The sequence below is a fragment of the Hoplias malabaricus genome, chromosome 8 (assembly GCF_029633855.1).
Source record: "Hoplias malabaricus isolate fHopMal1 chromosome 8, fHopMal1.hap1, whole genome shotgun sequence".
Classification (NCBI taxonomy): Eukaryota; Metazoa; Chordata; class Actinopteri; order Characiformes; family Erythrinidae; genus Hoplias; species Hoplias malabaricus.
In genome coordinates this window covers 45,303,952-45,320,541 of record NC_089807.1, presented here as the reverse complement: position 1 = coordinate 45,320,541, position 16,590 = coordinate 45,303,952, and the positions used below count along the sequence as shown (strand labels likewise).

At 46.9% G+C, this 16,590-nt stretch overlaps 2 protein-coding genes across 2 annotated transcripts in view; one reads left to right on the top strand and one right to left on the bottom strand.

The window, feature by feature from the left end:
* Positions 1–2,718, top strand: part of si:ch211-113e8.11 (protein IWS1 homolog) — a 3,058-nt gene extending 340 nt beyond the window's left edge. Inside the window, exon 2 of the mRNA XM_066678557.1 lies at positions 302–2,718. Within this exon, the coding sequence (XP_066534654.1) occupies positions 302–971 (670 nt within the window). The 3' untranslated portion in view covers positions 972–2,718. The remainder of the gene's footprint in view (positions 1–301) is intronic.
* A 12-nt stretch (positions 2,719–2,730) lies between these two features.
* Positions 2,731–16,540, bottom strand: zfp91 (ZFP91 zinc finger protein, atypical E3 ubiquitin ligase). Its single transcript, XM_066678556.1, has 12 exons — positions 15,814–16,540; positions 14,389–14,426; positions 13,943–14,047; positions 13,393–13,429; positions 13,066–13,161; positions 12,590–12,673; positions 11,546–11,713; positions 8,015–8,065; positions 7,338–7,416; positions 6,297–6,411; positions 5,706–5,805; positions 2,731–4,662 (listed from the first exon to the last, which is right to left on the bottom strand). The coding sequence occupies exons 1-12, from the start codon at positions 16,197–16,199 to the stop codon at positions 3,696–3,698; spliced, it is 2,226 nt and encodes a 741-aa protein (XP_066534653.1). The 5' UTR covers positions 16,200–16,540; the 3' UTR covers positions 2,731–3,695.
* Between the last annotated feature and the right edge of the window lie 50 nt (positions 16,541–16,590).

Genomic DNA, 16,590 nt, shown 5'->3' with positions numbered 1-16,590 from the left:
AAACGGTAGTATTTACATTCTGGTGCCTATCACTGTATTCCACCTTAAACAGACCACAGCGTGGTGCTTTACTATTTAAGGTGGAATGGAGACACAATGTAATTTCTGCTCCATTTAATGTGAGGAATAGAAGCAAAAGAATGTAATTGCTTCACCATTTAAGGTGGAATAAAGACGCCATTTTGAATGGTGTTTTACAGAAAATAATAACTGATGGTGGGAATGACTTACTGCTTCTTTACATCTGATTTGGGCTAAAATTCCAGTGTGGATCTTTTATCTGTAAACGGTGTGTGTACAGAACGGAGCAGGAGAACGATTCGAAGAGAGAAGGAAGAGGAGGAGAGCAGAAACCACGTAACTTCCTTCTGGAGTTGGGTTCAGAGTCCAGCTCTGAGTCCGAGTCTGAAGAGAGAGATGATGACCAAGAGGAGTCTCCTGAAGCTGTTAGTCCTTCGGGTGTAGACTCATCTTCCGAGACTCCTCCTCCTCTGACTTTCAGCTCCTTATCTTCGAAGAAGCTGCCTCCTCCTCCTCTGGGGGGGTCTGGCTCAGGTGGGCTTCCCGCAGGCAGCAGTGTGTTCGCCAACCCCTTCAAAGAGAGAGCGGAGGAGAGGCTGAGCTGTCTCCAGAAGCACGTCCCTCTCACCGCTCAGGCCCGGCCCAGTCAGATTGGAGGGAAGAGGATGTGTGTGGCGTATAGAAAGGATGGACGTTGCCGCTTCGGGATCCGTTGTAAATTCGCCCACGACAGCGACCTGCAGAGCAGAAACGGACCGAGCCCTCCCACCTCACACGCTTCAGACTGCGGTGGCTCGGATGCGGAGAGAGTAGAGGGTGATGAAAGAGAGGAGGGACAGGAAGAAGACGACGGTCGTAAGAGGAAGAAGCACAAGGTCGGAATCAGTGACTCTCTCATCCCCCCGAAACGGGCGCTGAAACAGTACGCCGTGCAGAAAGATGGATTTTGACATCGTCTGTTTCTGTAGATTTGGGATTTCACGAGGAATACGGAGCGGTAGAGACAGCAGTCCTCAGTTGATTAACATTTACTTCTAGTCTGTGATTATTTTTAGGAAGTTCTCAAACTTAGGGTCGCTTCATTACTAACGGCATCTCCACTCTTCAGTCATTCATTCATTTGTAAGCGCTTCCTCCTGTTCAGGGTGGGACACCTGGACTGACGAATACAAGGCAGGAACACACACTGGACCAAGTGCCAGTCCACTTTTGTTTTATTAAATTATTTTAAAAAAATGATTAAATTGAGTCATGAGAAAGAACAATGGAGCTGGACAATAATTCAGTAAAATGTGGGCGGAGCAGGTGGGTGTTGCAGTCACACAGCTCCAGGGACCTGTGTTCTCTCTGTGTCTGCGTGGGTTTCCTCCAGGTGAAAGTCTGTGAGGAGTTGGTGTGTTCTCCCTGTGTCTGTGTGGGTTTCCTCCGGGTGACTGTCTGTGAGGAGTGTGGTGTGTTCTCTCTATGTCTGTGTGGGTTTCCTCCGGGTGCTCCAGTTTCTTCCCACAGTCCAAAAACACACGTTGGTAGGTGGATTGGCGACTCGAAGAAAAAGTGTCCGTAGGTGTGTGTTGCCCTGTGAAGGACTGGCGCCCCCTCCAGGGTGTATTCCCGCCTTGCGCCCAATGATTCCAGGTAGGCTCTTTACCCACCGTGACCCTGAACTGGATAAGAGTTACAGATAATGGATAAATGAATGAATGAATATAAAATGTTTTAAAAACAATGATATGATTTACAGCATGTCACTGACTGATGGTCATTAGGGGGCGCTGTCATCAGTAAATCACACTCACTTTTAAAGTTAGTTTAAATATATTAATATTGACCAAAGCCAAGAGGTAGTTGTTTGATGGTGATGTCGTGTTGCGTTCAGTTCTCGGCAGTTTCTCTTTGGCTATTTTAATGTTCGTATCTGATTTATATCGTATTCACAGAAATTAAGAAATATATTGTGATATAAATGTTGTCCGTATCGTCCAGCTCTAGACTCTTGTACCTCCTCCTGAAAGCGGTGTGGAAACTGAGCAGCGAGCACAAAAGTCTCAAGCCTCTTGTCCACTGCAGGGCTGAACTGTTCTGAGCAGAGTAACTGTATCATTAGGGCTGCGCGATACGGCCACAATTTATATCACAATATATTTCTTAATTCAAGTCGATCAAGATATAATTCAGATATCGATAAAAATATAAAACCCACAGTAAAGAAAAACAAATGAGAATCACCTTTAAACCCAAACCTCTCAGCTTTGTCAATATTCATATTGTTAAACCTCCTTTAAAATGGACTGCAGTGAACTGACAGCGGCGCTCTGATGAACATCAGTCAGTGGCAGGTGCTGTAAATGTTTATCGAGCATTTCTACATGAACCTCCCTCAGTCTGGTTTCTTCTGCGCTGTGTGTGGGTTTAATTTCCTCAGGCACTTGCCGATCAGCACAAGACAGAAGCAGAAACGATAACCGGGCTCAGGAGTCCGGACCACTGTGGAACAGACGACGTGGGGGGGGTTAACCCTAGTCCTGGACTCCACAGCATTTTGGATTGTGGTTTTCCATTGAAAGAAGGGTCTAGTCCAGGACTCGGCTTAATCCCCGTTTGTGAAGCCACTCTCTGTCTGTTGTTGATGGGGGAGTTGGGTGTTGAGGGTCATGTTTTAAAGCCAAATGCTGTTAATGGCAGGTAATTCATAAAAGTGGCAGCTAATCACATCATCGTTATTTAGTCGCAGTTCTGTCCTAATCCTCAGTACACGTTTACCACACGACAGACAGAACACGAATGAGGCGCAACACGTTTACATCAGCGCTTCCTCCTCCCCGGGGCTAGAGGGCAGTGGTGAGTAGCATTTGTTTATTTGAGTGAAGTCTGTGGAGGTCATCGTTTGTGAGACACCTTCATCTCAGAACTCAGGACTGTGACAGAGCAGAGAGGGACAGAAGCTGAGGAGTGTGGTAACATTTATTGAGTTTGTTTCAGAAGACTGAGACTTACCAGAGGTTTAATTCGGTAAAACATCGTAGGCAGTTTTTGTGGAGCTGTGTCGGGCGAGTAAGGCGTCGGCGTCGATAGCCGATTCACGAGTGTCATCTGTTAGTGAAAATGTCTGGGTCCTTTATACATCCTCATCATCCACTGAAATGATCGTGTGTCTGATTAAAAAGGGTCTGACTCTAGGTTCCTGTACACGGCTCTTTCTTCGTAAATGTCCCTCAAACGGAAGGAGACTCCAACCAAGCGTCGACCTCCGTTTTACAGAAAAGTCTGGGACTTTACGTCTCGCTTCAATAAATACCCCCCGTGTGGCTGACTATAAAAAAGGATCAAACTATGCTTCTATTAGTGGTCTTCTAAAGGTTGTAGATAGATATAGAAGGGTGCAGTGTTTAGAGAAAACTTTTAAAAAACATTGCCAAAGGTGTAACTTAAACACGCCGACAAAAAAAAGAAGACTAAAACTGTTATGTACAAAAAGCAACAACAACAACAAACTCAAAACACCGTTTCCTTTTTCCCTGATTACATACACGTCTACAAAGCTACCAAAAGGTTTATGTGAATACATACAATATATTTATGATCCTCTATATATTCTGACGTCTCTCACGCTCCTCCTCTATTGTTATGTTTGTTATTGTTATTATTACTGGTTTAATTATAAGGTGAACGTTTCGCTACATCAGTCCGTGCTGGATTTGCGCATCCGAGCTGTCCGTCAAGACGTGATCCCGTGTGCCCCCGCCCCCCTCCCAGACTCCGCCCACGTTGCCGTTCTCTCCGGGGCCGTTCCCGTCCCAGACGGCCTCTTCTTTCGGGGCTTGGGGCAGAGACGGAGCGGAAGATGACGGAGGAGGAACTTCGGTGGAGAAGCTTAAAGTTTGGGCAGTCGGGGAGAGGTTGGGGGCTCTGATGAGGGCTTGGCTTTGCTGTGGTAGTTGCTGAGCCACTGAGATCATGGGTAACTGCTGCATCTGTTGCTGCTGATGCTGAGGAATGGCTCTGAAGGTCATCTGGAGGATCTGCGGCTGCGAGGGGTACGAATGCACCACGGAGGCCTGCTGGGCGATGCTGGACGAGTGTTGGAGGGGAAGCTGCTGTATTTGAGGCTGAGGTTGCTGCTGCTGCTGCTGGGAAACAGACGGGACGAAATGCAAAGGTACGGCCTGCATGCCGTGTGCGGAAGCCGCATGTGAAGACGTGGTTCCTCGGTTCAGTGCCTCCTCCGCGGTGGGCAGGGACAAAGTAAGGGGAACTTGCATGTTACGGAGGGAATGTTCCGGTTCTACCACCACCACGGGGCCTACGTGGCTCACCTGGCTCACTGGAACCTGTACAGAGCCTACAGCAACTGGTCCAGAACCTACAGTGACCTCCTGAACCTGCTCTGTCCTCAGGGGCCCTGTGGAGCTCTCCATTAAAGCCCCCGGCGTGGTGATCAAGGCCCCGGCGTTAGCCGCTAAAGCCTCGGCGATCAGGACCTCCGGGTGGCTCTTGGCCTTGTGAGCCACCACGCTGTCCTTTTTCTCAAACTTCTTACCACAGATGCTGCAGGAGAACTGGTACGAAGCGTCTGCATCGTGCTTCTTCATGTGCCAGTTCAGAGACGCCTTCTGGCGACAGGTGAAGCCGCAGATCTCGCACCTGGGGGAAGAGACACGGGACACAGACGCATTCAAACCACTTCAGTCTTGTCTTGGATTCTATTCTTCAATTCTTAATCTACTGAGTTACAGAGGTTCATTCAAACCTCGATCATTCGCTGCTATTTTGTCATTTTATCGTCACTCGTGTCGTGTTAAAGTCACAGTCTCATTGTCTTCAACAGAAAAGAACCTAAGACTGAAGCCGTGTGGAGAGTGAAGAGTTTATTGGGCGCTGCGTTGGTTCTGAGCTCCATCAGGAAAAAGCTGCAGAAGACTGTGATGGGTTTGTTCTGTTCTTGGGGACAATACTGTGTCCAAAAGTCCGTGAGAGTGTGGGTTTAGACCAGTTACAGATGGAGGGGTTTAATGATAGTGTTATAGCGGATGTTAGGTTTTATTTTGTTGAATAAAAAGACAGCTGTCGCTTTTAATACGAAACACTTCCTATAAAATAAGAGCGGGAGACTGTTTGAGTTTAGAATTATTGTTAAATGTTACAAAAAACATGTTTAAAAGTATTTGTAAATCTAATAAAATAAATTATTATTTAAATAAAATATTATAATGTAGTTGTATATTTTAACTATAAAATCTGAACTTAAAGATGCTGCAGGCAACGATAAGAAAAGATTTCCCCGACACATTGATTTGAGAGTGTGTGTGTCTGTTTATCTGTGTGTCTGTCCGTGTGTGTGTGTGTGTCTGTTTATCTGTGTGTCTGTTTGTGTGTTTCTCTGTGTGTCTGTCTGTCTGTGTGTGGGTGTGGGTGTGTGTCTGTTTCTCTCTGTCTGTCTGTCTGTGTGTGTCTGTCTGTGTGTGTGTGTGTTTCTCTGTGTGGGTGTGTCTGTTTCTCTGTCTGTGTGTGTGTCTGTCTGTGTCTGTTTCTCTGTGTGTGTGTCTGTCTGTGTTTCTCTGTGTCTGCGTGTGTGTTTGTCTGTTTCTCTGTGTGTCTGTGTGTGTGTGTGTCCGTGTGTTTCTCTGTGTCCGTGTGTGTGTGTTTCTCTGTGTCGGTGTGTGTGTGTGTGTAGGGGATTAACTCACTGCAGAGGTTTTTCTCCTGTGTGGATCATGCGGTGAACAGCCAGGTTGTGGGAGCTTTTAAAAGCTCGGGCGCAGAATTCGCAGATGTAGTCTCTCTGATCTGTAACACACACACACACACACCATTAAAGGAATGGAACAATCTAATTTACACATATCCAGTGTTTCTTTAGTGTCAGGGCAGTGACGTTAATGTTGCTAACGTTGATTTGTGGAAATCAGATTTACTGCCATTCCATTCCTTTAACACACTGCAAGTTTAAACTTCACGTGCCAAACATCTGACTCCAGTACAGTCTTTATAAAGCAATGTAAGTGCCTGTGCTCAAGTGGTTCTCTCTCTGTCTCTCTCTCTGTGAAGAAAGAGGAACAGGACGTGGGCCTTAAACACTGAACTTTCTCTGAGCGAGACCCGTCTGGACCCTCGCTCTAATTGTTAACATCGAGAGTCCCTCCTCCAGTCTGCTGTGTCACTGTCGCTGCCCCCACAAGCACTTGGGGATTTTTTAAACAGTCAGAGAAATCGAGGGTTTACACACTCTTTAAAAAGCTATTTAAGTGATGTGTGTGTGTGTGTGAGAGAGCACGTACCCGTGTGATGTTTGGCGTGGCGCAGCAGCTGCTTCTGAAGCCGGAACAGCCTTCCACAGGTGGGGTGAGGACACACGTACTTCTTCTTCATTAAGTGCTGGTATTTAATATGATGCTGTGTGTGAGAGGGGACGACAGTAATGTGTTTAACGTTAGAAACGGTGAGTTTAGACGAAGGATAAAATGTTTAAACACTCAGACGTGCCTTTACACAGTTTACAGGAAGGGTTCTGGGCACTGAAATGAACGTGTGCTTGTTTCCCCACTGTCCTTCGTCTCAGACGACGAGCCGGAGTCAGACTAATAACAAACAGGTGGGTGCTCATCCTGAGTCTGACGGGGCAGATTCATCCTAAAAGGAGCTAACAGTCAACTCCAGTTCACTCTCTCACTGAGCGCTGATGAGTTCAGAGAAGAGATGATGAGGAAATCTGGACCATGTTCAGTTTTTCCAGGGGCTCACAGAAGCATGTAATTATTCAGAGTATTTGGTGAGCACTTGTTTAATGTGTGCGGACTCTTGCGAGGCACAGCCTGATGAACTGGAAGCTTCTGGAGTCGTGAAATGGACCTAATTCCCTCCAGCTCCTTTATTGCTTCAGTGGCACCAATTCACAACGAGACTGCGCTAATAAAGTATTTATAAACGGTTTAAAAATGATAGCTCTTCTTAAATCCAATGTCATTCCCCGTTTAATCACAACCACTGACAGAGCTGTGCGTCCCGTCTTCAGACCGCTGCTAACACACAGCGCCCCTGGAGCTCAACACGCCTGGAGGAGAACACTAAAGGCTCATATAGACCTCTGTATCACCCTGCAGTTACACCAACACACCACTGTTCCTCTACACTGTGTACTAAACTGTAGTGGTGCTCTATTACGTTTCTAAATCTTTAAAGTGCACTATTCAGGGAGTAGGATGTTGTTTGGGACAGAACAGAGTTTACAAAGATTTTCTCAACAATATAAAACGTTAAGTGTTTAAGCAGCCGTAAACCAGCTGTAATTCTAGTCGTAAAAAAAGCTTCCCAACTCAAACCTGTAAGTAGCGAGGATGAGCCAGAACCGTCCCACATCCCTCCATCTCACAGCGGACGTACTGCACCGGGGGCTTCTTCCTACAGCGCAGGAGTGGGATTGAATATTCGCTGTTAAACATCAACAATGAATCACCCGTTCTTCGCTTTAACGAATCAGTAACTGATTTAAAGATCCATCTGTCAGAAGGTGGTGATTGCAGAATTTAAATTATAGAATTGAACTAAACTATTTAAAAATTATGGTTCTACAAGGGTTCTGCTGCTCAAAATTGTCCCTAGGTGTGTGTGTGTTGCCCTGTGAAGGACTGGCGCCCCCTCCAGGGTGTGTCTCTGCCTTGCACCCAGTGATTCCGGGTAGACTCCGGACCCACCGCGATCCTGAACTGGATAAAGGTTACAGACAGTGAATGGATGGCTACAAGGGTTCTTAATTAAAGGAAATGGTTCTTTAAAGAACCCTGAACACTTGAAGAACCCTTTGCATGATCAAAGGGTTCTTCGGATTGATGGAGAATGTGCTAGAGATGGTTCTATAAGGGTTCCTCTATTGTTATGATGTCATGCTGTACACAGATGTACAGTTACTTCTGATAAATCTGTGATATTTATCTTTATTAAAAAACTACTGTTTTAAACGCTGCAAATGTGATGCACCATCTGCTGTGGACACTTTTACCTTCTCTTCGGAAGACGTGGACTCTTGTCATCTTTCCTTCGTCTGCCTCTCCTAAAAGACAAGTGAACACACGAGAGGAACGAATGAAACCAGCCAGTCGCGAGGTGAAAGGAAACCACTCCCTGAACAGCATCAGATACGCAGACCATATCACACCCTATCAACCCGCCGTCTGTTGACACAGTGACGCTGTGTGTGTTGTAAGAGTTTCATTGAAGTGGGAAGCGGTGCTAAAGAGGTGATGAGCACAGACAGTCTAATCTTAAACGGACTGTCGTCTTATTTCTTTGCTCCATCTCTTCATCAGACGAGTGCTCCACAAACTCATCAGATTTCAGACAGATTCTCTGTGGATGTACGGAACTGTGCAAAAGTTTGAGGCACACCCTGTTTATTTTGTGAATTGTGTGTAATGGAGTCAGTACAAAAACATTTTAGATTTATTTTACCAACATTAATGCTGCAAGAATATAATAACTGTGTCTGTAAAGAGAGCAACGTATTAAATAAAGAGGTTACGGCAGAGGGCAGCACGAGGGCTTAGTGTGAGCACGTTCACCTCCCAGCACTGGGATCACACAAAGTCCCATCTGGGTGGAGTTTCCATGTTCTCCCTGTGTCTGTGTGGGTTTCCTCCGGGTGACTGTCTGTGAGGAGTGTGGTGTGTTCTCTCTGTGTCTGCGTGGGTTTCCTCCGGGTGACTGTCTGTGAGGAGTGTGGTGTGTTCTCCCTGTGTCTGCGTGGGTTTCCTCCGGGTGACTGTCTGTGAGGAGTGTGGTGTGTTCTCCCTGTGTCTGCGTGGGTTTCCTCCGGGTGACTGTCTGTGAGGAGTGTGGTGTGTTCTCCCTGTGTCTGCGTGGGTTTCCTCCGGGTGACTGTCTGTGAGGAGTGTGGTGTGTTCTCCCTGTGTCTGCGTGGGTTTCCTCCGGGTGACTGTCTGTGAGGAGTGTGGTATGTTCTCTCTGTGTCTGCGTGGGTTTCCTCCGGGTGACTGTCTGTGAGGAGTGTGGTGTGTTCTCTCTGTGTCTGCGTGGGTTTCCTCCGGGTGACTGTCTGTGAGGGGTGTGGTGTGTTCTCCCTGTGTCTGCGTGGGTTTCCTCCGGGGGCTCCGGTTCCCTCCCACAGTCCAAACACAGAGAGAAGCCAATTCACGTACCCTCCAATAACTGTCCTGGTGTGTGAGTGAATGTGTGTGTGCCCAGATATGGATTGGCGCTCTGCCCTGGGTGAACCCCTAGTGCCCGATGCAGTCCTCCAGGTGGACGGTTGTTCCTGGTCGAGAGCTGTGTGTGTTTGGCTGCCGCTTCTCACCAGTGTGTGTGTGTGGATTGAGTGTTCTGAGCAGTGTGTGGATTGTAAAGCGTCCTTGGGTGTCTAGAGAGGAGCTATATAAGTGTAAAGATACATAGGTTATATTCAATTAAAAAAAAAACTTGAAGGCTCCTGAGCTTTTGTCTGAAAAAGGAAGTGTGACAATCAAACTTCTTAAAAGAACTGTGTCAGATTCTCAGTAAAACTACCCTCTAATGTCTTTATAAAGCTGTAGAAACTAGACCTAGGACTAATATTTAAGGAAAATACTCAAATAAAAGTGGTTTTCACTTACAATACTGACTTTACTTCATTAACGTTTACAGCACATTGTTGTCTTTTTCTTTCCAGTAATAAATCATTCATTCATCATTTTTGAAGTCATCTTTCTTTTGTTTGTGCCCAAGACTTCAGCACAGTGCGGTACACACTCCCTCCACAGCACGACCCTTTGGGGCTTAATACTCTACATAAATAAAAACATCCTAAAACTGTAATTTAACAAAATGTCAAAGTCAAAGTCCGACTGAAACAGAGGCTGTCAACAATATCACTGCAGCTCAACACCACAGGAGACCTTCATTAACGTGGGTTAGGAGTTAGAGCTGTTTAACATTGTGCTGAATAAGAGGAGGAGGACACACACGGGCACACACACACACACACACACACACACACACGCGATAGATATCTTAGAAACAGACGGCTGTGGCGTCGTCGAAAATCCAACTCCTAGCAACGAGGGTAACACTCCGTTCTTCCACATTTGTCTTTGGTCAATCATCAGTCATCTCCAGCTCTCACAGTTTAATGATCAAAGGCATTTTTAATATTACAATGTGAGCTGTAGGGGGCGCGGTGGTGCTGCAGGGAGTGTCGCTGTCACACAGCTCCAGGTTTCCTCCCACGGTCCAAAAACACACCCGTTGTAGGTGGATCTGCGACTGAAAGGTGTCTGTATCTGTGTAAAACCCAGGAGATTGTGTACATTTCCTAAATAACACCGTCCTGAAGTGGAGTACAGTCCACGCTCCCAAACAAACACTGATTCATCCTGGAGACTATCATCACACTTCTCCTTCAGCACGGATCCCAGCTGGGCTTGTTTTCGTTCTTCAACAAGTCGGGTCTGTTTTCATGAAATGTCTCGTCCCACACGGTATTTTTCACAGTGTTTGTAAGTTTTACAACAAGGGAACAGTGTCTCTCTCTCACACTGTCATCCCCCGCAGGACCCAGGAGCTGCAGAACAGACCAGAAATAGCAGCTCCACGGTACAGGAGTCCCTCCGTCAGAAATAAAGATGATGATGAGGATAAATCACATCACACACCAACAGCGGAGGGAATCCCCAGAGGCCCGAGGACAGCACACGACACGATATTATTAGTTTTTAAATTCTGAGATGTTGGTGATGACCAGAAGTGTGTGGACACCTGGCACTGAGAGGGTTAATTACAGAGGTGTTACAACAACAACTCTCCTCCTTTTACTATCAACAGCAGCGTGTGTATTTTATCTGATCTTTGGAGAGCAACGCTAGTCACGTTTCTATAACTCCAGCGATGAGACGCCACACCGGTGTTGGGCCAGGGACAGTTTACACCAGTGCACTGTTTTATGTCGCCATTTACCTGCTCGACTTCACTCAGACTCTTGAAAACGCACCGGGGGCGAGTCAGGGCTAAACCCCACTGCTGCTGCTCTTTAAAATGGAGGGTTGTTTGAGGGAGGGTTCTCTCTGCGTATCCATGACTTATTCCTTCCTCAGTGAGGGCAGGTAAAAGGCAGAAATGGAGAAGTGAGAGTGAGTCCTCTCCCTCCTTTAAACATTAGTAACAGTACTCCACTGTAAGAGGATTACTCTCCTGTGAGGATTTGGTGGCACTGAGCCCTTAGAACAACAGCGAGGTCTGGTCCTGATGTTGGGACGATTCATTCTGGATCACAGATCTTCCCGAAGGTATTTGATGTAGCTCCAGAACTCATCCTCTCGCTCTCGCTGTGATTTTAGTGGTGACCCCAGGCTCATGTGCAGCCGCTCCACAGCCGCCTACTTAATCTCAGGCTTTTCTATAGAGGCTCACACAACACACACACACACACACACACACACACACTGTCCACAGCGGGAGCAGTTTTAAAGCTTCAGTCGAAGGGGTGTCTACACTTTGGACCTCTGAACATCCGTTTTATTTTTGAATGAAACCTGTCACTCACTTCCGGGGAGGCTCCGCCCCCTCAGAGGTTTCCAGCTTCACGTCCACTCCGTCTCCTCCTTCCTTCTTCACCTCCGCCTGCGCATCCCTCTTTTTCTCCACCACAGACGCTTTCTCTTTCTTCTCCCTTGGCTTCGGAGGAGCTTTACGTCGAGGTTTAGGAGCGTCCCTAAAGAGAGAGAGAGAGAGACAGAGAGAGAAAGAAAAACAGAGCGAGAGAGAGAGAGACAGATAGAAAGACAGAGAGAGAAAGAGAAAGAAAGACAGACAAACAGAGAGAGAGAGAGAAAGAGACAAACAGAGAGAGAGAGAGAGAAAGAGAAAGAAAGACAGAGAGAGAAAGAGAAAGAAAGACAGACAAACAGAGAGAGAGAGAAAGAGACAAAGAGAGAGAGAGAGAAAGAGAAAGAAAGACAGAGAGAGAGAGAAAGAGAGAAAGAGAAAGACAGAGACACAGAGAGAGAGAGAGAGAGAGAGAGAGAGAATATTATACTGCTGAACTTTTCCAAAAAGCCGAGAACATCAATGTTTTTGACCATTTCCTCTCATTAAAGGTTAAATGGTACAATGCTGAATTTAAGGTGGAAGGGAAATCTGAATCAGAACCTCACTCTTAGCTGCTGCTCCAACACTGAAAGACTGTTGTCTGTTGCCAAAGACTGGATTTTTACTGCTCTGACTTCTGGAAGCTCACTAAAATAACAGTGATTATAAACTACGCCCGTCATCCCTCAGTTAACACCAGCTACTGCCAGCGTTTCTGTTTCTTTGGCAGAACCCCGTCTCAAACTCCCGTTATAGACCTAAAGAGCCAATAAGCCGCTTGTTTTAAAAGCCAGGTTGCTGATTGGCCGTCTAAATAATACTCCCTACACCTGTAATCAGCAGCGGAGGTTCCTGCCTCGTCTGCAGTGTGTTGTGGTCCAGTGAATACACTCTGGTCCTACACTGCTCTCACTACTGAGATCTAACTTATTACGTGAAATAAATCATTAAACTCTCTCTCTCACACACACACACACACACACACACACACACACCTTACCTCTCAGATTTGGGGTCATAGCTCTGGTCATTCAGATCATCTCTAAACGGGACGTCTTCATCGCTGCTGATGACCTCCTCATCGCTGAAACACCACAAAGACAAAGAGACACTGATTAAACGTAAACACAGGGTGTAACCTGTTGAGCAGGTGCTTGTTCTTGAACACAATCAGTTTTTCTGGAAAATCTGAACAGAGAGGAGCTTCAGGAGTTAAATCGGTGGCTGGAGGTGGGGTTTAACTTTAGGAAATAAACAATAACTCTACAGAAGTGTGTTATTCTGCAACAGACGCATCATTCAACACCAACAACCAACGAAAGACCTGCTGTGGTTTACACCCCGTTAAAAACAGACCCTCTCCTGTAAAGCCTCACTGACGCCACCTGCTGCTGAAAGACTGACTGTACACCATCAGTAAACCTCCAGGTCTCTCTCCAGGTCCGTGTAAACGGCTCCGTCGGTGCAGCCCCGTACCTGTGGCTCTGCGGGCGGTAGCTCTGGTTCTTAGGGTCGTCCAAAAAGGCTTCCTCACTCACGCCATCATCTTCCTCTTCTTCCTTTTTCTCAGCGCTGCAGGAGCACAAACGTGCAGATGAACACGGCTCTACACTCACTCCCCAGTCAACACTCACTGTCAGTGAATTACTCCACAGTGAAGTAGATACGACAATCACACAGAGGCCAAGTTACAGTTAAAGGTTCAGAAGGTTAAAGGCTGCAGTGTGTGGAGAAGAGTCATGTCTTTTACAGATGAAACATTAAATCATTTATCTTCAGTGGTACGTGTAAAGAGCCCACTACCTTCCTCCAGTCGTCTTCACCGCCTCCTCTGCCTCCGCTGAAAAAGAAAATACAATTGTCAAACACACACTGCACGACACATTCACTTCAACCCGAACAAAGCAGCGCTTCTCCAAGAGACGTCTGATTTAGGTTTGATTATTAACCCTTTAATGAGTGCTTAGACACACCCCTTTAACGTTACTCGTTTATTCTTGTAGTTTGTTGTACACCTTTTATTTTATTTTACTGAATCAGACGTGTGTTTTCAAACTAACCGTCCACAGCTCACTGTGATGGAGCAGTGACAATGAAGATCTTACAACTGGAGCTTTATTCTAAAAGGGCCTTCAATTACTTTTGCAAAGAGAGAGAGAGAGAGAGAGAGAGAGAGACAGACACACACAAGGGGACAGAGAGAGAGACACACACACGGAGAGAGAGACACACACACACAAGGGGACAGAGAGAGAGACACACACAAGGAGAGAGACACACAGAGAGAGAGAGAGAGAGAGAGAGAGAGACAAGGTTTCCTGGTTAAGATCCAAACGACAGGGAATCCTCGTACCGCAGCTGGTCTCTGTGCCTGGTTCACTCTTACAGACCACTCTGGGTAAACTCTTGCGCGCCGAGGGGGTTCTGCCGCGGCTCTGAGTCCGTCTGCCGCTGCTCGCTGTGAAGAAAGAGGAGACGGTGACCACTTTCACTCTGAACCTGACAGTACTGGAGCCAACTGGATCCTACCAACACTACACTGACTTCCATTCAATCTGAAATCACCCCTATTCCCCAAACAACACAGTGTACGGACCACAGGAAACCGAACTTTAATTCATTATTAACGGTGTTACCGCCCCCTGTGCTTCCTGTAGTGTATTACAGTCTGTTTGAAAAAACAAATACATCCTCACACCACATTACACAGTGCTTTTAACTAAAACAGCAGGCTCTATCCCCCAGCACCCACTGAAAACAAGCCAGTCACTCCAGCTGTGTGTGTGTGTGGGGCACTACCTCGAGCGCTGCTGGCTGCATCCTTGCTTTCCCCAGACCTGAGAGAGACAACAGAGAAAGAGAAGAAATAGAGCACTTCAGCTTCGTAGATCATAGAAACACAACGTAGATTAAAGCCATAGCAGCGCCGCGAGCGTCGGAAAATCAGTCCAACTCCGTAACCCCCGGTCTGACCACAATATTTCTATGTGACACAGAAGAAGTGGTGCTAAAAATTAAGGCACAGCACATCATTTCAGCATCGTATTCGTAGTTTCAGCTGCTTGAGACGAAAGGAAACCTCACTCAGTTCTCATTCTCCGCTTCAGATCTCATCTGAGAGAACTTTACTCGCTTCCATCTAAGGGTTTACTGCGAGTGAGGGACCTCCACAGCAGCAGACCTCCGATCAGTGTCTCACTCATTAACGCCCCCCTGACCCTTCAACATCGCTTCAGACGGGGGTCAGAGCGCTCTCCTGCTTCTGTGGGTTCTACAAAACTCTTTGCCTTGTGTGTGTGTGTGTGTGTAACTGTGATAATCAATAATCATTTTAAAACCATTTTGTGCCACTGACATAAATAATACAAAAGAATAATTATGGCGTCAAAATGGGTTCCAAAGCTCTGAGAACAACAAAAACACCCTGAATCCACAACCAATAAATGTCATTTTATAAATGTACAACTCTCATTAATATTCAGAGTCATAAAGACAGGTTTGTAACGAGAATATTTCTGTAGAATCATTTATTCTGAGTGGATTTTTATGGAAATGATCTGTTTTCTCTTTCACTTCACTTTCCTCAGTTGTGCTTCTCTCAGCCTCACTTTCGCCTCCAGAGCTTTCTCCCGCTTGACTTTTGACAGGAGGCGGGATCTAGACAGCCATTGGCTACTGAGGTCGAGCCCCGCCCACCCAGCAGATTCGCGCTACGCTAACCGTGACTGTTGGGTTAGGGAGGTAAACACAGCCGCACAGAGAGAGGGGTGTGATCCGGTTCAGTGCTGATTACGGATGGCTGTGGCATCTCTGGGGTTCAACCCGGGATTCTCCCAATGTTTAAGAGCTGCCACACTTTAAGACCTTGTAAACGAATATTACAGGTTAAGGCTTAAATTACAAGGACTGCTGATGATGTCACTGTGACCCTGAAAGCTGATTGGCTGCGCTTGTTTAAAAAGGACTTTTACTACACTGCTGTCCCTCAATGGTTTCTCAATCTCCTTTATTTCTCACTCTCACCCTTTTCTTTCTTTCTATTCCTTTAGTCCGCTGTAGTCTGCGTTCTTTCCTGTTTTTCTCCTGGTGTTGAATTCTGCGCCTCGGAGTTCAGAAATAATCCAGGCACTATATGATACACAGGCATGTTCCCTCTGAATGTGTTATTACTGTGATGGAGGTGTGTGTGTGTGTGTGTGTGTGGTTTAGTGCTGGAGCTCGTACCGCGGGGAAGGGCCAGGGCCGCTCTCTCTACCCGGCTCCGAAGCTCTGTTTCTCCTCGAAGGAGCGGCTTTTCTCCGCCGGCTGTCCTCCACCACCTCCGTGTCCTTCTCCTCGGCTTCGTCGCTGTTTCTCCAGGCAGGAGGAGCCCTAGCCGAGCGGTCCCGGAGCACTCTGCCCGAAACCGGTGCATTTTCTCCGGATCCGTTTGCCGTAGTGTCCTTACTGTCCCTGGCCTTCAGCCGAGCCGCGCCCCGCCCTCGAGGCGTCTTCCTCGGCGTGTAGGACTCACCGTGGGTCGGGGATACATCCGAGGCCTTCTCCTCCACACCACACTTCTCCTCTTTGTTGTTGTCCGAGGGCTCAACGTCGCCCTTTTGCGGATCCATCGCCGCCTTTTAGGCTCCAAACCCGCTTCTGTGCGCAGATTAAATAACATACAAACCCCGGAATGCAGAGGATTTGAAGCTAAAAGCGGTTTTAGTCGTAAAGGCCGGAATCCAGTCCACAAACATACTGAGCCCGCTCCCGAGCGCCCCGCGCACAAACATTAAATATATTATATGTAAACCCTGAAATGAAAACCTGGTTATACCTTAATTGTAACTCTGCAAAATGTCATTTTAAAGAGCCAAGAAAGCCACTGTTTTGTAGTTCTTAAAGCCACAGCAGCGAGGCAGAAAACCCCCCCGCTTTTCCCTTTCGCCTTTGTTGCGTCTCCTTTAAGCCAACGGCGGGCGGAGTGGAAAATAAACGGGGCCAGTGGCGACACACTGTGGA